We start from the raw sequence: 21,968 nt of genomic DNA, 5'->3' as shown, positions 1-21,968 counted from the left end.
TATTGGCGATATATGGGGTACGTTATAAGCTCTTTGTTTGTATTAATTCCATGAATTACCAGGAACTCCTCTTTTCTATGATTTAGACTGAGTGCTCAAACTGTAAACAACTAGCTGCATTATATGTACAATTAACTACCCACTGTAAAGTGCTTGTTTATGTATAGGAAAATGCCAAAACTAAAATATGTATATATTTTTTTTAAAGAATCACATTGTAATTAACGGTCATTTTTCTGTGTGGCCATTTTAATTGCACTTGATGAACCCAGAAACAAACGGTTTGTGCATTTGCGACCATAGAACTTCGGAAACCTTAAAATACAGTAGAATAAATTCACAAAATCACTAGAAAACAATAAACCAAATTGCAACACAAAATACAGGTTTGATTCAATAGCATTTGTCTGTAGTCAATAGCAGGTTTATATGATCTGAGTTTTAGATGTAGAACTTTAAGCTCCCAAGTTCTGGTGCACTGCTTATATATGTACAAATTTTATTACAGCTGTAGTGTGACATGAGAGATCAACTGTCTGTCGAGGCCTCTATTCAAGTTTAACACATATTTGCAAAGTGCAAACTTTCTGTCATTTCCAACAAAAATCTACAACGATACTTGGTAGCAAGAACGACATCTTGTTAATTTGATAATCAAATGTTTGTGAGTGTTAATGAAAAACATTGCAATTGCATGGATATATTTGAAATAAAAATTGAAGTATTAAACACTCAGTTATATAATTAAACTCTGTTGTGCTCCAGAGAGGTAACAGCATATCACACAGCATTTTGCATCACCTTCCCAGGTCCTCATTAAGTTTAGACTCATTTCTTGTGTGCTGCATGTGAATCTTCTTAGGTTGTGTTTAAGACTTAAGAATTAATTTATGCTGACAGCCTTGTATTTAGATTTATTTTATACATTACATTAATTGTTTTTAATACAGTGCTAGTATTTGCTAACATGTAGATGTGTTGAAGTGGAGATTTTAATAATAATTGCCTCACTGTGCCATAACATTCAATCAGAAACTCACTGACAAGGCCCAACAATGTCAAAACTATGCTGCTTTGTCTTTTGTTCCTTTTCAGAGGGAACATGGCCTGGTACTTTAAGCTAAACTCTTGCAATTGGGGGAGATAAATGGTGATTTGTATAAGGGGACGGTCCCGTTCCTTAATGGCATATTGAGCAAACTAATGAAGTGACTTGCGTTTAGTAATTAACAGTGGGTCACCCACTATAGTCCTAGTTTATACTTTATTAAGTGGCATAGAGTTATGATGTTTTTTGTGTCTGCATTCTAATGCAGCCTATACATTTAGTAATTTCAAATCTTTTACATCTTCAGAAAGTGGATGCATGAAGAATAATGAAGAAAATGCACTAATACGGGAAACCTAACAAATATTCAAGAGGAACTAGAAGTGATGTGCAACAGTAATTAAAAACTGAACAACAAAGTAGAAACAAGTATCATATGCCTAAACAGACAAATCCTGCAAGAAACATAAGGCTAAATTCAGTGGCTTCAAAAGGCTGTGGACAATCAAGTCACCAGATCCATAACATCCAGATAAAATATAATCACAGCACTTTTGCTGGCACAATGCATCCAATGTTATAAGACTCCAGACAGCACCATTCATCTGAAAACAACATGTTACAGTGCTGGTCCATCGTGAACCCTGCTTTGGCTGTGCTATACAAGCTATAGAAAAAGACCAAAGGCGTACAAAAGTGAATAGAGAATCATACAGCTGAAGTTTCAAATAAAGAAGGGACTGGCTACTTGTAAGGCAGAAAACTATCCTAGTGTGTATAGGCATGGCCAAGTGGCTCATTATTTGTTTGCATGTCTCATAAATACTGTTCCAAATTGAAGATAGAAATGTTACCAGATGAGCAGTGAGCTATCAATGAGGCTAAAGGTTTGCTGACCTATGCGAAAAATGTAAATGCATGCTTCAATTATTCGAGCAAACGTTCAACCTTACTGTCAAAAATTGAGATATATACAAAGGAAACATAACACATATCTAGTAAATACTTAAATATAATTAGAGTTTCCACCACCAAAATGGTCAGTCAGCGAGCGCATTAATGTGATGTACGCCCAAAATGTAACCGATCCATAGACAGAAAATGATATGCACACTGAAAAAAAAGCTTTAGTTTCTACTCATTACTAAAACAGCATCCGGGAACCTGCACAAGAGAAAACTCATAAACACAAAGTGAATGTTGAAAGAGTTTCTATTATACATCATAACTATGAGTCCAATCACAAACAAAATCAGAAGGAAAACCATACATGTTCAGTGCATGTGGTTGACCTTTAATCACTAATCTGTGCTATACTGTCATCAGCAAACACACAATACAATATCAGTCAGATATAATTAATGTAAAATGCATTTTAGTTCATAATTGGCATTATACAGTGATTATAAGAGACAGATATAAGATAAAGAAACACATTTAGTGAAAGTGGACTGAGCTTGAACCACTCATCATACCTAATACAACTAAGGAGCCTTCAGCAAACATGCAAGGGGTAAAATCCTATAGATACAATGTGTGAAGAAAAAGCTTTTCTTGTCAAAACTAAACATCCATCAGTGACCGCACACAATGGAAAAACCTTACCCACGTAGTGAATGTGCTAAGAGCTTCAGTACATCTGCATATTTATATGTCCATGAGCGGAAACATACAGGAGAAAACCCCTACAATTGCACTGACTGTGGAAAGTGTTTTGCTAGCTCACCCAACCTAAAGATTCATCAACAAAGACACAAAAGGGAAAAACCATACACATGTAGTGAATGTGGAAAGAGCTTTACTCAGCTTGTGAGCCTAAATATACATCAGCGAACACATACAGGGGTAAAACCTTACACATGCAGTGAATGTGGAAAGAGCTTCACTGTCTCAGGAACACTAAAGGGCCATCAACGAACACACACAGGGGAAAAACCATACAAATGCAGTGAATGTGGAAAGAGTTTTACTCTGTCGTCAGGCTTAAGGAGTCATCAGCAAGTGCACATGGCAGAAAAATCATACACTTGCAATGAATGTGCAAAAAGCTTTAATGGAATTTCGACACTAAAGAAGCATCAACAAACACACACAGGAGAAAAAACATACATTTGTCGTGAATGTGGAAAGAGCTTCATTCAAAAAGTGCAGCTAAAGATCCATCAGCTAACACATAAAAGGGAAAAACCATACACATGCAGCGCACGTGGCAGGAGCTTTGCTCACTTATCAGGCTTTAGCTACCACCAACGAGTGCACACAGGTATAAAACCATACAGTTGCACTGAATGTGGGAAGCGCTTTGCTCAAACAGCAGACTTAAAGGTCCACCAAAGAACACACAAAGAGGAAAAACCATACACCTGCAGTGAATGTGGAAAAAGCTTTATTCAGTCTGCACAGCTAAATGTGCATCTGCGATCACATACAGGGGAAAAACCTTACACATGCAGTGAATGTGGAAGGAATTTCACTGAGTCATCAGTTTTGAAATCCCACCAACGAATGCACACAGGTGAAAAACCGTACAGTTGCACTGAATGTGGAAAGATATTTGCTTACTTATCCAACTTAAAGGTCCATCAAAGAACACACACAGGGGAAAAACCGTACACATGCAGTGAATGTGGAAAAAGCTTTAAGCAATCTACACAGCTAAATGTACATCAGCGAATACATACAGGGGAAAAGCCGTACACATGCAGTGAATGTGGGAAGAGTTTTACTCAGTCATCAGGCTTGAAATCCCACCAACGAATGCACACAGGTGAAAAACCGTACAGTTGCACTGAATGTGGAAAGAGCTTTGCTTACTTAGCCAACTTAAAGATCCATCAAAGAACACACAACGGCGAAAAACCGTACACATGCAGTGAATGTGCAAAAAGCTTTATTCAGTCTCCAGAGTTAATTGTACATCAGCGATCACATACAGGGGAAAAACCCTACACATGCAGTGAATGTGGGAGGAGTTTTACTAACTTATCAGCCTTGAAATCCCACCAACGAATGCACACAGGTGAAAAACCATACAGTTGCACTGAATGTGGAAAGAGCTTTGCTCACTCAGCCAGTTTAAAGGTCCATCAACGAACACAAAAAGTGGAAAAACTCTACGCATGTAGTGAATATACCTAAATAGCCATCGGCAAACACACAGAGGGGAAAAATAAATCATAAATGTATTGAATGTGAAAAGAACTTTACTCAGTTAACACATCTAAAGACCCATGAACAGACACACGCAGAGGAAACACCATATATGTGGTGAATGTGGAAAGCGTTTACTGAGTTATCATATCTAAAGAAGCATGAGTGGAGATATGCAGCAGAGAAAACTGTAACCATGCAGTGACTATTGAAAGAGTTTTACTCATTCATCATCAATTGACCAAATCTTCTCCACGCTGCCAATTGGCATCTCCCTCCCAGTTCCTGTTTTGTGGTCCGACCACTTTTTACTGAATTTCTAGATCTTTCATTCTGATAGGCTAGCCTCTAATCCACAGGACCGCCCCCTATCAGATTTCACGGCCCTATCATCGTGTCTCCTCTGACATGCTCACACAAGCACTACACTCTCATCCGTGTACGCTGTCAGGCAACTTAGAGGCCGATCTTGACCTCCTACAGACTTGGTTTGGGGAGAGATTAGATGAACTTGCCCCGGTGATCACCGCTCATAAGTCCTTCTGTCGCGCGTCTGCCCCGTGGTTCATGGCTGCGTTGGCTGAGAAGCGGCGGTTCTGCAAGAAAGCCAAAAGGGAGTGGCGCCACAAGTATGATCTCAGCGCCAAGCTGATCTACAAAGAATCTATCAAATTATATCACTGTGATATTGCGCTGGAAAAGAAAGCCTATCTAGCCAGAAGAATCGATGCAGCCATGAACACTAGCAAAGAAATATTTTCCATTGTTAAGGAATTTATGTCTCCAACTTCGAGCACGCCTACCTGCTCTCTTTCCGAAGTGTGGGTCTCCCAACTAGCCAATTTCTTTGCTAACAAAATGAAGGCCATTCGGAAATCTTTTCTTCCTGGTGCAGCAAGAGTTTCCGTTCCTCTCCCATCCTTGTCTGTTGACGCTCCTACGCTTTCTACCTTTCCCGTCTTTTCTCTGTCTGCCTCATTGGATCTTTTGGCCAAACTTAAATCTGGCTCCCCCCTGGATCCTTGCCCGGCTAAATTTCTTGCTAAATCAGCTTCGGCAATTAACGCTTTGATCAATCCAGTGCTTAATCTTTCACTTAGCACTGGCATGGTTCCACCGGCTTTGAAGCAGGCTCTTATCCTGCCACTTTTGAAAAAGCCTAACCTGGACCCTCTGGTACACGCCAACTATGGGCCCATCTCTCTCCTGCCAGCTTTTGCCTAGGTCGTGGAGAAGCATGTCCATCATTCCCTCTCCAACTTCCTTGAGACCAACGATATTTTACATAACACCCAGTCTGGCTTCCGTTCCAACATGAGCACGGAGACGGCTCTGTTGGAAGTCACGGAGAACATCAAGGAGGTTTTGGATTCAGGGGGAAAGGCGATGTTGGTAATGCTGGATCTCTCGGCGGCCTTCGACACCGTCCCCCACAGCGGTCTCCTTTTAAGACTCAGGGAGATTGGGTTGCGGCGGACGGTGCTCAGCTGGTTTGAGTCCTTCCTGGTGGACCGTCGTCAAATGGTCTGGGCCCCTCCGCACTCTTTCATTATGCCGCCGTTGGAGGTGGTAGTGCCTCAGGGCTCTATCCTGAGCCCCACTCTTTTTAACATCTTTATGACCCCCTTGGCGGCACTGGCGGAGTCATTTGGTGCACAGATCGTTTCGTACACGGGCGACATCCAGCTCCTCTTCTCCTGTAAGAAGGGTGCCGACTTTGATGGAGGGAGTATTAAAGGTTGCCTTGAGGCTGTGTTCAAATGGTTCCAGCTTAACAGCCTGAGGTGCAACTCGGACAAGTCTGAGGTGCTCTTCTTCGGCTGTCTATCAGATCCTGATTGGAAGGCTTGGTGGCCTGGGGCCATGTTTCCACCTTCCGATGTTTCCACCTCGGCCAAGAATCTGGGAGTTTTAATTGATAGCAGTTTAACCTTGAAGCCTCAGATTCAGGGTCTAGTTGGTAAATGCTTCGGAATTCTCAAGATACTTAAAAAATTTCTGCCGCTGCTGTCCACTGGTCATAGAAAAATCACGGTGCAGGCGTTAATTGGATCACACTTGGACTATGCGAACGCGTTATATCTTGGACTCCCGGAGTATCTTTTATCGCGCCTCCAAATAGTCCAAAATTCTGCTGCACGCGCTATTTTTGGCCTTCATCGGAGATCCAGTGCTAAAGAACTTTCGAAAAAACTCCACTGGCTCCCGATCCGGAAGCGTATTGTGTTTAAAACGCTGACGCTGGCTTTTAAAGCCCTTCATGCTACGGGCACACATTACATAAGCAAGCGGCTGTGTTTCTATCACCCATCAAGAACACTGAGGTCAGCTTCGCTGGCCTTGGCTGCCGTTCCTGTGATCCAGCGAGCACGCATCGGAGGCCGGTCTTTCAAACACCAGGCACCACAATTGCGGAATTCCTTACCGGTTACTCTTAGAAAGACTGATACCTTGCTTGCTTTTAGGAAAGAACTGAAGTCCTGGCTTTTCATCCAATAGATTTGGTCGTGTCTTGCTCGCCCTGTTTTCCGCACCAAGTTAGAAGCGCCGGGACACTCCTCGGAGTAGCTGAGCGCTATATAAAACATGCATTAACATAACATAACATCAGTAAAGTGCCATCTGAGAAAGAACACAGGGAAAAAATACTCATTCAATGAATCCAGAAAGGGCTGTGTTAAATCACTGCACTTAAAGAGCCATCAGCAAACATACATTGGGGAAACACCTCAGACCTGCGCTGAAAGTGAGTTGAATCAGTGGTGCTAAAGAACCTTTAGCAAGGTTGAGGTAGTAATTTTATTCGATCAAATGAAAAATTGATCATTTACACGAATAAAAGCCATCATAATACAATATCAGATAACAGTTGGATTAAATTAGATAAAAACATCATGTACCCAATGGGAACAATTACAATTAGGAAGTAATAACAGTTCATTTCAATAAATACTGTTTTACTTATACTAAAATTAATTTGATAAAAACTTCAAACATTTCCGCCACGCATACAGAAGATACCTAGTTAGTCCAACCTGAAAACATCATTGACATACCGATGAAAACACTGAAGCAACTGGCATTAAGTCATCTAGAGTCACTGAGGCTGGCCGCTGAGTCTCTAAAACCCTCGGTCCTCCACGCTAATATGGTCCAGGCCACAGAAAGCATTCAGCCCTATTTAACACTACAAATTAGTTCCTATGAGAGAATGCTGCTGACAAGATTTAGGCTAGACCTCTTTTTCAGGCTAGTAGCCTTTTATGTAGGAAACAGGTGGGAACAAACCCTTCCTGTCTGTCCGTGTGATGAAAATTCAAAACAAACTAATTTACACACTATGTTGTTTTGTAAATTCCATCTTTCACATCGGAAAATATGGTTATTGCCATTGTTGAGGCAGTGGGGTTTGAGACAATGCCGTCCCGCAATGCTTCGCCTACAAATGTTGGAATCTGAATCTGTTTGTTATCATGTTAGGAATTTTTTAAAATGTGTCATAAGGCATAGAAAAAACCTGTAATAATACATCTTGGTTGCGGCCCTAGAAAATATAATGAATTAACAATCTTTAGCATTTTAAATGTATTGACCTGATTTGGATCACATTTTTGTATGTCATACGTAGATTTTATACATTTTAGATTGTATTTTCAAAAATGTTGCTTTTATGGTTTGCCAATGTGTTAAGCCGAATAAAGGAATTTATATATATATAGTTAGTGCAAATACAAGCCACCTGGTATTATCAGACATAAATATCCTAATGGCATCAGAGGGGCGAATACAAGATAAAATACGACAAACAGGGATGATCCATTTTTTCCGATAATCATTATATGACGTACAGAAAAAGAGAAATTGTTCTATGGTCCCTGGTTTGTCCAAACACAGAGGGCATGTACATGAAACAAGTGCATTAGCCCAATTACTTCTTCTAGTGTACAATGGTAAAATCCCATATCTGAACTGCAAATATATAGCTCTAGCCTGAAGGGGCTCAATATCATCTAAAAACTGTTCAAAGGTAAGTTCGCATTTGAAATTAAGAACATTTATTGTGAGCGAACCATTAGTACTATTTAACAAGAATTCATTGTCTATAAAAACCCAGAACCTTTTTTTAAAAAACGGAATAGTTGCCTTCTAGATACATACTTGATCATCCCATAGATAGCTCATATTGAGCTTGGTGAACCAATCCCTCAATTGTTTAAGCCATTTGATGTGCCCGTTTTTTTAATGTAAATCAAGCAGTTCGCCCATAGCACACCTTAATGGTACCTTCGTTCTACTCACCCAAATTCTTAACCAAAAGGTGAGCGCCCTTAAGATAGCATAATATCCTATGCATCTTAACCCTAAATCAGATCTAAGGGGTATTAGAGGAGTACATTCTGGGATGCTCACAATTGCCCTTATAAACTTATTTTCGGCCCTGGTCAACTCTTACATTATCCAGACCCCACAGCTCAGCCCCATAAAGGGCTGCTCCTAAGCCCTTTGCCTTATGAATTTCTAACATAGGGGCTAATGGCCTATAGGGGGAAGTTCTGATCTTACACAAAACTGCTCTATTGACGTGTTGGAGGGTCAAAGTATTCTTTCTAATCTGGTTTGACCAGGATACATCATCACTTATCCTGATACCCAAATAATCAAAGGCTTTAACCTTCTCCGGAGCCTGTGAGTCCAGAAACAAGGGCCCTGTACTTTTCTTATAACAGTTGAAAACCATGTATTTTGTTTTACTACGGTTTATCATTAAACCCCTGCTCTTGCTAGCCTTTTCAAATATATTTAACAAGTTTTGGGTGCCACTGGGAGTTTTTGCAATAAGTAGCGTGTCATCGGCAAATAATAAGCAAGGGATCTGTTGACCAGCCAATTTTGGGTGTCCCCACCACAGTTAAAAAGCTCCCCTATAATGCCATTTATAAAAAGGGTAAAAAGAGTAGGTGCCAGGACACCCCCCTGGCGTACTCCTTTCTGTAGAGATATTTTCCCAGAAAGGGCAGCATCATTACTCCATCTCACCCTTGCATAGGTTTCATGGTGCATGGGGATCAAGATGTTAACCAAATAAACCGGCATCCCCATGTCCCTCAGGGTAGCCCACAGTGTTCCCGATTTATAGAATTGAAAGCAGTCTTCAGGTCCACGAACACAACATACAGGTGGCCCCTGTTGATGGTGACCTCTTTCCAGATCACCATCATAAACCTGAGGACCTGGTCTGTTGTGCTCGTGGATTCCCTAAAACCTGCTTGGTGGTCCGACAGAATATTTACTTCATCCATCCAGTTTGAATTCGATTTAGGATTACTTTACCAAAAAATTTTGGGGAGACGTCAATTAGACTCATTTGGCTGTAATTCTCTGGTAACTCTTTGTCCCCCTTCTTATGGATAGGAATAATTTCTGCACCCAACCATGTGGGCGGGAGTGTACCTCCCTTAAGTATAGCATTGAAAACTACAGTCAGGACCGGGCCCCATACAACCGGCTCTGAACAAAAAAGATCACCTGGAAGTCTGTCCAGGCCAGAGGCCTTGCCCTTCTTTAACATCTTTAAAGCCAAAGTGGTTTCACTAACCTTGATCTCATTGAAATCCTATACAGAGTCTTTGGTGAACGATGGGCATAAAACGAGGCTTGTTGTTCCCTCAGAGTTTACAATAAGCTGTCCGTAATAGTCTTCCCATACCTGAGGCTGTAGGTGGGTGTCAGATTGAGCCACCTCCCCGGATTTATCTCTAGCTAAAAGGTCCCAAAAAGCTTTACTATTCTTTTGATGGAGGCCACTACCAAACGCCTCCATTTTTCAATTTCCCAATCTCTCTTGGCCTCCCTTTATGTTTTTTGATAGATTTTCCTGCACTTTCTTATGATAGAGGAAGAACTTCCCTTAACTGCTCTAATCAGGGTTGTTCTAGCCATTTTGCAGGCATTACTAAACCATGGGGCTGAAAATCTATTCAAATGCAAGTTGCCTAATGGCGTACAAAAATACCTCTTAATATAATGTTTCAGGTTCTCAAAGACCCTTAAAGGGTCATTTTTATTGCCATTTTCTGGATCTATGTTAACAATAGCTTCTGACACCTTTATGTAGATCTGAGCTAACACATCTTGTTCATCCAAAACATTTCCCCACTTAACTCTTCTTCCATCCTCACTTGCTATTACGGGGGGGGGGGGGGCGTTTATACTTAGAGGGGCCCAGGCAGTCAATCATATCACACATAGAAAGAGCGAGTGTGTTATGATCGCTGTCACTTCTTTCTAGGACTTTCATATCTTTAACATTAGTCCAGAGATCTAGATCTACCAAAATATCATCCAGTCTAGATTTAAATAGACCTCTCTTAAAAGTATAAGATGCGTCTCTATCTGAATCTGGTCTCCCATTACATGCACGCAACCCGTGATTAATGACAAATGATGAGATCTGTTCTACAGCCTTAGAGCATTTTTTAAAGCAGGGGATATTTAGACTCGCTATCCCTCTTGCTTCATAATCAGATGCTGTCAGATCCTGTATGTAGTTTACCGGTTCAAAAGAAATATTAAAATCACCGGCCACCATCAGGTAGTATTGCCCCATGGAAGCTTCTAGGTGGTTTAACAACGTTATTATTGTGTTTGAGGGTCTATGGGGGCTACTAAAACGATGATAAATATTAAAGATCTTCAGAGGAGTTTTCCCATTAGGGAAGCACACTTCCAGGCCTAATAATTCATCTGATGTAATGTCAAGAACCTGAAAACTGCCAACCAAAAAGTTCTTTACCCATATCAGAAGACCACCAGCAGCTCGACCTAGCGCTCCCTTTTTTAGCCTGGTCTATAATTTTTTTTCACCGCCCACGTTTCCTGTAAGATACATATATGGAATTTCTCCATGAAAATACACCAGTCTAAATCTTTCAGTTTTGATTGAATACCAGCCACGTTCCATGAGAGAGTTTCCAAAGTTTGCATAGGATTAGCCACCTCCTCAGTGATATCCCTCCACTAACAGAATCTACATGGTATTCATCTGAGTGACTAGTGTCAGTTAAGATCAAAGGGTAATCAACAGGTGGCACTGCACCCCCAACTAAGACCACACCAATTGGTGCCCCAGCGGAGTCCAAAGTTATACCAGGTGCAGATAGAAGTCAATCCTGGGTGTCCAAGCCTTAGAACGAATAAGCTCTGCCAACCCTTTTTAGCAAGGTGATATTGGAGGAAAAAGCAAACCTTTGTAGTGTATGTGGCAAACCTTTATTAAATCATCAAAATGAAAGATACAACCACAAACAGGAGTGGATTGATGTTCCTACAGTAAATATGGAAAGAGTTTATCAAATCATTGCAGATAACGGTCCACAAGTAAAAGCATGCAGGAGAAACAATCATCAACCAGTAATGAATGTCTAAGTAGTTTTACTCTCTGATTAAACTTAAATTGCCATTAGCAAATACAAACAAAGGAAAAGTACAGCATGGAAGGTTCTTTCATTCATTCTTGAACTCTAATGTACCATCTCAAAACCCACTCATGTAATTTGAAGAGGAACTCCCCTGATTCATTATGTTTGATGTTACTTCAGCCAACACATAAAGTTAAAAATGCTCTTCTAGTGTATGTGGAACGTTTCCATGATAATTGTGCATGAGGGAATACACACATTAAAAGTTCATAAACGGTAAACAAATATGGAGCAAGTATCAGTCTTTCGTCAGGCATAAGTTGTCATCCACAAACAAAAGTACATACAAGTAATTAATATAAAACACACCAATTGTGGAACAGGATTTATTTGCATCTATGCATGGAAAGGCACAAAGGCTGTGTAAACATTAATGAAGAGGGCACTGGTTCCAGCGAATGATCTTTCTTGGAGAGGACAAATAGCATGAAATACAAGGTTATACAAAAAGACTTTGGTAAAATATGGAGTAACACAACTTCATCATCACAAATTAATTTCTGTTAGGTGCTATACAGCTTATAGACTCCTGGACAGACATCTGTACAAGAGCCCTATGGCCTCTAGATTATTGTTATGTTTGGGCACACCAGTACTAAAAACAATACTTGTAGGTCACTTAAGAACTTAGGGATGGAGCATATGATAAGGTTCAGGCTACACAGAAGAGTCTTTGCAGTACATTGTTGACCACCAGTGAACACACACCCATCTGGAGATGAGGGTGTTACATATTTACAACATATTCTAGGAATGTCGTAGACAAAGAAAAGGGTTTGCATTTATGGACAGGAAGACGTGGCGCTCATGCGTGTATGATTAGTGAGTAAATCTGTAAATACAAATGTATCACGGTGCAAAATAGGTCAGGGGAAACAAACCCAAAGCAAACAACCCCTGCACTGGTATAGGGGACCAATACCAAACATATAAGAATAGAGTCCTGTGCACACGTTTTGTAGAAGAGTGGGTTCTGGTGTCAGAATCCCACCGTAAAGACAATGTTCATTTAAATAAATGAGGGTCAAACTCCAGGTTTTGAATGTGATAAAGATTTATCATTCAATCTTGATCAGTACAATAGATAGTCGCCAGCCGACACGTGTTTCGTCACACCGTGTACTTGATGTGACTCCTCAGGGCTGTCAATTCTCTTGTATTGAAAAGGAATCGCACGGCGGAGAGAAAATCCGGCTGCGTGCGCAGTATGGGAATATGGCGATGGCCGTTCCCTGCTCGGGGTAGAAGAGTCGATTAATGACGGATACGTCCCGATTCACAGGCAGGGACCTGTATTCTGGATTAGATGGCCGCACGGATATGTGCAGAGATGTGGTCGGTCGTGGCTCCAGGTAATGGAACCTTCAAAGATGAAGGCCTCCATTTCATTCTCTTCTGATAGGTAGACTTGGCCTCTGTCAGTCTAAATTTATTTTGCCTTACTGGTCAGCCCACATGTGGCCCACCATTATTCCCATGTTCCTAGCTCGTTCTCCCCTATCGGAGTAAAGGAATTTCTGCTTTATTTATAGAGCATTTACAACAGGGACAAGGAAGATGAAAAGCACTTGCCTGCGCAAGAATGTGAAGCCAAGATGGGTGGCCTAGCCCAGCCTCTTCCAGTCGATGATGGGCGAAGACAGGCCCACCTTTGGCCCAGACTTTGCCCAGGAAAAGCCAGTGCAGTGGGAATGGGATCATTGCTTTATAGCCCGTGATTGTCTCTTGGCTCTACCCCACTCCTGCAACAGAGATGTATCCTGCGACTTGCAGTCCCTCAGTGTTGCTCCAGGCACCCCGTGCATCAAACCCTGGAGTCAAAAGTTCTAGGCAAAACAAAGTATGCCTTTCCAGTGAAAAGTGTGGCTGAACCATAACTACACAGTGGTGACTACTTCTATGGTTTATGCCATAGAATGTTTTCATGTGCATTGGTTTTAATGAAAGTTATTTAAGCTAACTGAGATCACAGGTTAATTTTAAGCATTAAGATACACCTACATTGAAGAGGCATCTTGCCTATAAGAAGAGTTGCCTCCCTGTGTAAAGTAATTGTAAAATGCAGTTTATTAATTGTGTTTATATCATGCCAGTTTTGCTGTCCTGTGATGATAAACTAGAATTCAACTTTTGTTCTGTAGTAATAAATATGCAAATATATTAGTATAGTTGCTCCAGTTAATGTATTATTGGGTCACATTTATTTTCACTGCCATGGATATTTTCACTGAAAAGAGAGGTTAACATGATGTTTTAGTTGGGTATGGTATTTAAAATATTACCTTCAGTAAAAATAAAAACCTCAGAAATTTACTGCAAAGAACAAAGGTTAATGTGATGTTCTAATTAGGTGTTAAACTAACACAAAACTCAACATTTCAAAATAACAAAATTAACTGCAATTCGCCGGCTATAGTGTACTGAGCTAACTATAACATGCTCCTCCACAATACACTGCTTGTGACTTCACATACTAAATCAAATTAAAAGTGCGGAGGTGTGGTGCAGCAGCCAGGGCCTCTGACTTCGGAGCACAGAGTTCACGGTTCGATCGCCGGCTCCGGCAGCAGCTCAGCTCAGCACCATGTGACTCTGGGCAATAGCTCACCTTATTTCCACGACGGCCCCCAGCGCCTTGAGACCCGTAAGGGTGAGTAGTTTGCACTTTACAAATACGGATTTACATTTTTTTTAAATCACTTGTGACATGTCAGATTAAATCATATATCTTATTACAATACAATACTTACAACTTTAACCTTTGGTCGTTTCAATGGATTTGTAGAAGTTTTTTTATAGCATATTCACCCAACTCTCCTGCTTAGTACAGCATTTGGGCATGTGCACTACTGGGTTTGCTACAGGGCCTGACCTATGTGGAGGCCTGCACCCGACCCCACGTGGGTAGCCAATGTCTTTGCAGATCCCCACCCCAAATTCTTCTTTATTTATGTGTTTTCTTCACAGTACTTCTGTAGGACTGCAGCACAACTTTCAAAGTCAAGGTCCCAGTGGCCAGTGCAAGCTTCACTCGATAAAGCCGGAACAGTTCCTTGGGGTCATAGGGGTGGCGCTTGTGCTGTGGTACCGCTGGATCACCACAGTATTTCACTGTATGCCTGTGCTGAGTCCCTTGAAATTACCATGATGCCCAAATTATGGAAACATTTTGATGCCCAAATTATGGAAACATTTTTTTTTTACTTGGCCCGGGGGTAGGAGAATGCCCCTCTTGGTCATCCAAAAGTGACAGGGTATCCCTACTGCATACCCCAAAAGTAATATGCAAAGAAGTACTGGTGTTTTATAGTATACTAATTTATATTATACACTAGTCTTCTACACATAAGTGGAGTTAGAATTATCATTATTATTATAACCAATTGAAAAAATGAATGTACACTAATACAAAGCTTTAATAAGACTAAATTCAATCTCATTACATATCCTTATCTATTCTGTTCCCTGTCTATATTATGATTAACTAGTTTACAGCCAGTTCACATTTGTTGTAATTTTTGATGACTCATATAATGGCCACTGCATACCTTTGTTATGCGACTTGTTCTGAAGTTGTTATTCAAAATTTCAGCATCCCTCAGTCAATTGGTTCATCTATGCACCACTTGCTTCAATCATCAAAATATTTATGACTTTATTATGTATTAATTTCTATGAAGCAAGGAGGCCTGAATTTATGTTCAGCTCTTAATTGTTATATGAATCTGGTAAACAGTGCTGCTGTTTAGAATGTAAAAAGCATACAGAAACAATTGCTGCTATCTCGATCTTCTTCCTCTGAGGCAGATCATGAAAGGGAAAACAGTGCTGTGCAGGAAAGAATCCTTTGTTTGTTAAAATGGCATCAACTAAAGGTTTGAAGTGCTAGAATCACCATCTTCCTAGCTTTCAGGAACAATCAGCGCTGTAAAATAAAAATAAAAATATTACCACAGTTTTTGCACTTTTCTAAGTGCGAATAAATTGTCTTTATATTTGTAGTTTATGGTGTAAATAGGTGATAAACCTGTGGATGATTCTGGAAAGCTATACATTCGTGAAAACTAGATGAAGATTCTGAATTTAGCAAGGGATAATTTGTGTAGATTGCTCATGGTTTTTCCAAAGAAACTAATTATTGAAATATATAACAATGAAAGTAAGTAGGAAAAAATAACAGTTGGTGACAACGTTTTCATCTGTAAATTTGTTGTACTGATAGTTCAGTTACAAAAATAATATCCCCCAACACTTGTTGTCCTAGGTATATCTCTGCCCTGATTTCCAGGTTGGTGAACGGACTACTTTCTATTATGACGGTGCCTATCAATGAGTTAAAAGTTTGATGGATGGCCTCATCAAACATGACAGCCGCCTTTCAAACTTTGTATTTGTTTTTGTGTCTTCAAAAACAAAATCTGAAAATGGGATTTTATTTTTGAAAATCATAAACTAATAAACCCCTTTGCCATGGGAGTTTTCTATTTTTGATGTTGAGGTCATTTAAAAAAAAATTCTGTTCCTTTCCGCGAGAATTTTCACAATGCTAAAGAATAGTAATAACTGTCCATTTAACGGCTGACTTTAAATTGGGCAGTTGGTGGAATAACCCAACCTCTGACAAAATTACTCTATCGAGCTGTTGGAAGCGTGTGTAAGGGACCGAGTCGGAGTAGACTTAGTCGCTGACATACTTAAGGTGCGCACGATTGTACAGGCTGGCAGACCTTCAGTTTGGCAGATAGGGTAGTCTGGCGCAATGGAACATCCTCTCGGCCAAACCCTAAATTAACTCCTATCTGTCTTCAAGAAGTCTGTAATGCATCCCTTACAAGGGTTTGGATTTGTAGGTAATTTTCCTGATTTGCCTCAAATTCTTCATAAATATATTCAGTATCACATTTTACAAATCAGAAGTGAGATTGACTTGATTTGGAGAATATGAAAAAAAAATGTTTCGAATAATGAGTACTGTAGATTTGATTTGACAGTTTAATACAGCATAGGTCATCTCCTCTTGGATTATCTGCTTTTTTTAAAGAGAGATGTAGGAAAGTAGGATCTGCTTTCATGGTGACCCCAACTTGTTGCTGGTGTCAGTATGCTTTTGACTAGTCTGATTGGGATACTTTTTAATCAGGACCTCATTCACTGTGCTTCCTCACTACATTGACCATGGTAAGTAATTATGTACTTCCACAATTGGCTAATGGTGTACTCTTTTAAGTCCCTAGTATATGGTACTGAGATACCCACGGCATCGGTACACCTGGGGTTTCCCATGGGCTGCAGCATGTATTGTGCCACCCTTGGGAGACCACTTACACTGTGACTACGGGCCTGCCATTGCAGCCTGTGTGAATTGACAGATATAAGTTTCCTTATATCTGTGGTCACTAGACTTAAAACCTATAGGTCAACCCTATGGCAGACTCTTCAGTCCTGAGGGCAGGGTGCTTGGTTATAAGTGTGAGGGTGCCCCTGCATGAGCAGGACACCCCTACAAACCACAGAGTTGATTCTCCAGGGTTTGTAAGTGCGGTCAGCCATTTAAGTGGCCAATACAAGCTGTCTAATTATATAGTGGCTGCACCAACCCCAATTATGTTTGGTATCAAACCTGTTGGAATCATACCCCAACACTGATTCTAGTGTTGGAAGTGTGATCCCATGTACTGGGGGCTCCCTTGGAGTAGCCCCATGTACTACCGGCAACAGCCTTTCAGGGTCTGACAGCAAGCTAGAGGTGCTGCTGACCACAGAAACAATTCTGCCATTCTACTGCTGAGGCAAACTCGAGCAGTGGAAGGTAGAACAATCGTTTTCCTGTCACATGGAGGTATGACAACCTGCCAGACAGGACTTTGTGTATTGGGCAGGGGTGGGGGCATTTCCCTGCTTTGAAGGGCACATTTGGTTCATGGAACATTGGCTCCCACTATGGCACAAAACTGGACAAAGGACATGGGAGTATCCTACCCTCTATCCAGCCCCTCCTATGGGAGGCAGCCCTGAGTCATTCTAACCCTTTCCCTAGGGTATTTAAGGGCTTACCTGTGGGTGGCTCATCATATTCATCATGGGACAAGACTCAAGCCTGAAACAACATCACTTTTCGACCGTCATGACACTTGGACTTTGCCTGGAACCGAGACTGCATCAAGGAAGACTCCTGCTCCTCCTGGTCTCGCTAGTCTTCTTTGTCGTCTGTGTCTGTGCTTCTTCAAGGATCTGTGTGGGCATCAAGGACACCAGAAGAAATCTCACTTGGAGTAAAGGAGTCACTCAACTGCATCTGTAGGCCCCGCAACGAAGCTGACAATCTGCTGCTCCCGACGTCCTACGGACTTTGATAGGCCCAGCAACACAGGTGGTGGTTCTGCCACTCCCTCAAGGCATGACCTGTCCTCTGCAATTTTGAGGCCAGTATCCCTCGTCGACTTGCTGTTGCCAAGGCTTGTTGGTTCTGCATCCAGAGATCTTTGAGCTACAAGAAGCTCCAACATCTCTTCCTACCAAGTACAGTTTAGTCACCACATCCTCTGCCCAGCGACCTTCCTTTTTGGTGAGCTGCTCAAGTTCCTCTGCAACCCCGGTCTTCTCCTGCTTCAGTGGGCTTCCCTGCTTGCTCGGGGCCTGCTCTGACTCTCCTGCTTGTGGTTAGTATCTTGGACCTTGTTGGTCCCAATATTGCTTCTTTTTTCCTTGCCAGTTGCGGCTAGCAAAGCTTGTTGGTGTTCCTGTCAGACCCCGACCACTTGGTCATTGACATCCGACATGGGACTGCTTGTGCAAGGCTCCTGATCTTGCTTAGCGTTGCCTGGTCCTCACAACTGCAGTGACAAGGTCACTGTCAACTCATCTGAATCATCCGACATCAGTGGGCATTGCTCGTCTGTGCCTCCTGGTCATTCCTGAGTAGCACAGACTCGGTCCTCTCTGCTTGCAGGTTCTTCACTTCCAGAATCCACCCTTGGATTCCATTGGACTTCTTTACCTTCTTCTCCAGAGGCACTTTCTTCCAAGTCTTCTATTGTCGTCTATGGAGGTTTCCAATGTCCCTTCTCCCCTATGCACCTGGCTTCCCTGGTGTAGGTAACCTGGTCTCCGGGGCATCCACGGATGGGGCGGCTCTCCAACCTTCCGTCCTACAAGGGAATTCTTCAGGTCCTCTTGGAAGGGTCCTTCTCCTGCAAAACTGCAACAGTGACTTCTCCATTGACTTTCTTTGGACACACGGCTCAGTTCCCACTCTGCACACAGCCTCCATGGGGCTCCTGGGTACTTACCTTGGGTGGTTCCTTGTTTCCCCTGCTCCTTGGGACTAAGTCCCGTCCTCTCCTGCAGTTTGCATTCCACTTTCTTAATATACGGTTTGGCCTCTCCCTGGAGACCACTGTACTTTGTGCTACTTACCTTATTGCAATTGAAGTATTGTGTATTTGTGTTCATATCTCAGGGTAGGAGATATATACCATCAATCAATCAATCAATCTTTCAATCAATCAGGGGTTCATAAAGCATGGCTACACACCCGTGAGGGTGTCATGGTGCGGAGGAGGGAGGGGGTCTGCTGATCCGTCTGGGTGTAGAGATTCAGTCAAAGAGCCAGGTCTTGAGGTTTTTCCTGAACTGTGTCAATGCTTTGGATTGCCGAGGTGGAGGGGCAGGGTGTTCCAGATCTTGGCGGTGAGGTAGGAGAAGGATCTTCATCCTGTTTTGGTCTTGTGGATCTGTGTGACAGAGGCCAGTGGAGTTGTCGGAGGTGTTGTGTCATGTGGTTACGGCAGGGGATATTGAGGACCAGTCTGGCTGTGGTGTTTTGTCATTTCCTGAGCAGTTTCTGGGTGGCGCACGCGTAGATTGTGTTGCTGTTCTCCAGTCTACTGGTGGTGAGTGCATAGGTGACCATCTTTCTGGATTCTGTGAGGAGCCATCTGAAGGTCTTTTGAAGTAGTCAGAGCGTGTGGAAGCAGAAGAGGATACTGAGTTGAATTGGTGGTTCATTGAGAGCGAAGAGTCCAGGATGATGGCAAGGTTGCTTGCTCGGTCTGTAGGGGTGGGCGGGGTTCCTAGTGCGGGGGGCCAGCAGGACTCATCCCAGGCTGAGGTGGTGGGTCCCAAGATGAGTGATTTGGATTTGTCCACGTTGAGCTTGAGACAGCTGTCTTACATCCAGGAGGCAAATTCCTTCATTCCATTGTGAAAGTTGGTTCTGGCGGTTGTGTGTTTGTTTGTTAGGGAGATGATCCGCTGGGTGGAGTAGGAGACAATGTACTTAGGACGATGGCTGCGAGGGGGGCTATATAAATGTTGAAAAGGGTGGGGCTCAGGGAGGAGCCCTGGGGCACTCCGCAGCTGATCTCTGTAGGTTCTCAGAGGAACAGGGGTAGTCTGACTTCCTCAGTTTGGCCATTCAGCAAGGAGTGGATCCAGTCCAGTGCCTTGTTGCGGATGCCAGTGTTATGGAGTCACATGATGAGGGTGCTGTCGGAGACTGTGTCGGAAGCGGCCGAGAGGTCCAGTAGGATGAGGGCTGCAGTTTCTCCCCGGTCGAGGAGGGAGCAGATTCCATTGGTGGCGGCGAGGAGTGCTGTCTCAGTGCGGTTGCTTCGAAAGCCAGAATGGGAGGTGTGTGGTTCTCTTCGATGAACTCGAAGAGTTGGACGTTGATGGACTCCTCCATGGCCTGGGATGGGAAGGGGAGGAGGGAGATGGGTCTGAAGTTCTTGAGGTCCTTCAGGTCGGTGGACACCAATGTGTTAGTGAGTGTTGTGTAATAAATAGACATATTTATATATATACACTGTGTGGTTCTTTTTCATTTAACCTACACTACATGATTAAACTGACATAACAAGCTACGTAATACTCCTTCAAGACAAGCCACTTTTGAGACCTTTCTGTGGTTATCAAAGACACTAAAATAACCATAAGGTTGCCTGGATTAGTGCAAGGTGCATCACTGAAATAAGTGTGCACCATTTACTATGCCAGCCTCCTACAAGAGGAAAACATCCATCTATCTTTAGGAAATATCAAACTCAAATCGATCAGAATTGCTAGTCACTTTATTTAAATTTAAATTCCTAGATTTTGTAATTTCTTTGGGCAGTTTTATTAAACTAGAAAAGTACTGTTGTCCCTTAATGCCAGAGTTTGTAAAATAGATTTAATTTATATGGTTTGTTTCTAATATTAAGTTATATGTTGTAGTTAGTGGTAAGCCATTTGGGTATTGCAATGTTTGTCCCCATTAAGATTTGACTAAGAAATATTCTTTTATACATTTTTGGTAATATTCATTGCTTTATATTCCTATAAGATTATATCTCGGAAATGAATAAAAGCAGAAGTAAAGGAGATGGTGGTGCAGCCACTTAGAACACAACATTCACCAACTTCCATAGAAGAGAAACAACCATTTACCAGACAGCTTTTCTAAGAAAAAAATTACGGATGATTCAATCAGTCAATCAGAGTACTTGTAAAGCGCGCTACTCACCCGCAAGGGTTTCAAGGTGCTGAGGGAAGGGGGTGCCGCTACTGCTCGAAGAGCCAGGTCTTGAGGAGTCTTCTGAAGGCGAGTAGGTCTTGGGTCTGCCGTAGGTGGGTAGGGAGGGTGTTCCAGGTCTTGGCGGCGAGGTAGAAGAAGGATCTGCCACCGGAGGTCGTTCATTGGATGCGGGGGACAGCGGCGAGGGAGAGGCTGGCGGAGCGGAGCTGGCGGGTGGGGGTGTAGAAGCTGAGTCTGCTGTTCAGGTAGGCTGGTCCGGCGTTGTGGAGTGCTTTGTGTGCGTGGGTGAGGAGCTTGAAGGTGATCATCTTGTCAACGGGGAGCCATTGTAGGTCTCTCAGGTAGGGGGTGATGTGGCTGCGGCGGGGGACGTTGAGGATCAGTCGGGCGGTGGCGTTTTGGATTCCTGCGTAGAGTGCGTTACCATAGTCCAGTCTGCTGCTGACGAGGGCCTGTGTCATTGTTCTTCTTGTTTCAGTCGGGATCCACTTGTAGATCCTGCGGAGCGTGCGGAGGGTGTTGTAGCAGAAGGAGGAGACTGCGTTGACCAGCTTGGACATGGAGAGGGAAGAGTCGAGGATGAATCCTAGCTTGCGTGCATAGTCGGTGGGTGTCGGTGCTGTTCCCAGTGTGGTCGGCCACCAGGAGTCGTCCCAGGCTGAGGGGGTGGGCCCGACGATGAGGACCTCCGTCTTGTCTGAGTTCAGTTTCAGACGGCTGCTCCTCATCCAGTCGGCGATGGCCTTCATTCCCTTGTGGAGGTTTATTTTGGTGG

General features: G+C 42.6%; 1 protein-coding gene across 1 annotated transcript in view; it reads left to right on the top strand.

Annotated features, from left to right (window-relative positions):
- Positions 1-4,204, top strand: part of LOC147700392 (uncharacterized) — a 100,081-nt gene extending 95,877 nt beyond the window's left edge. The window contains exon 4 of the mRNA XM_086936313.1: positions 2,631-4,204. Within this exon, the coding sequence (XP_086792439.1) occupies positions 2,631-4,186 (1,556 nt within the window). The 3' untranslated portion in view covers positions 4,187-4,204. The remainder of the gene's footprint in view (positions 1-2,630) is intronic.
- Positions 4,205-21,968: the final 17,764 nt, after the last annotated feature.

Source organism: Lissotriton vulgaris, chromosome 8, assembly GCF_964263255.1.
Source record: "Lissotriton vulgaris chromosome 8, aLisVul1.2, whole genome shotgun sequence".
In the NCBI taxonomy this organism is placed as follows: Eukaryota; Metazoa; Chordata; class Amphibia; order Caudata; family Salamandridae; genus Lissotriton; species Lissotriton vulgaris.
The sequence above is the reverse complement of the archived record's forward strand: the minus strand, read 5'-3'. Positions and strand labels throughout refer to the sequence as shown.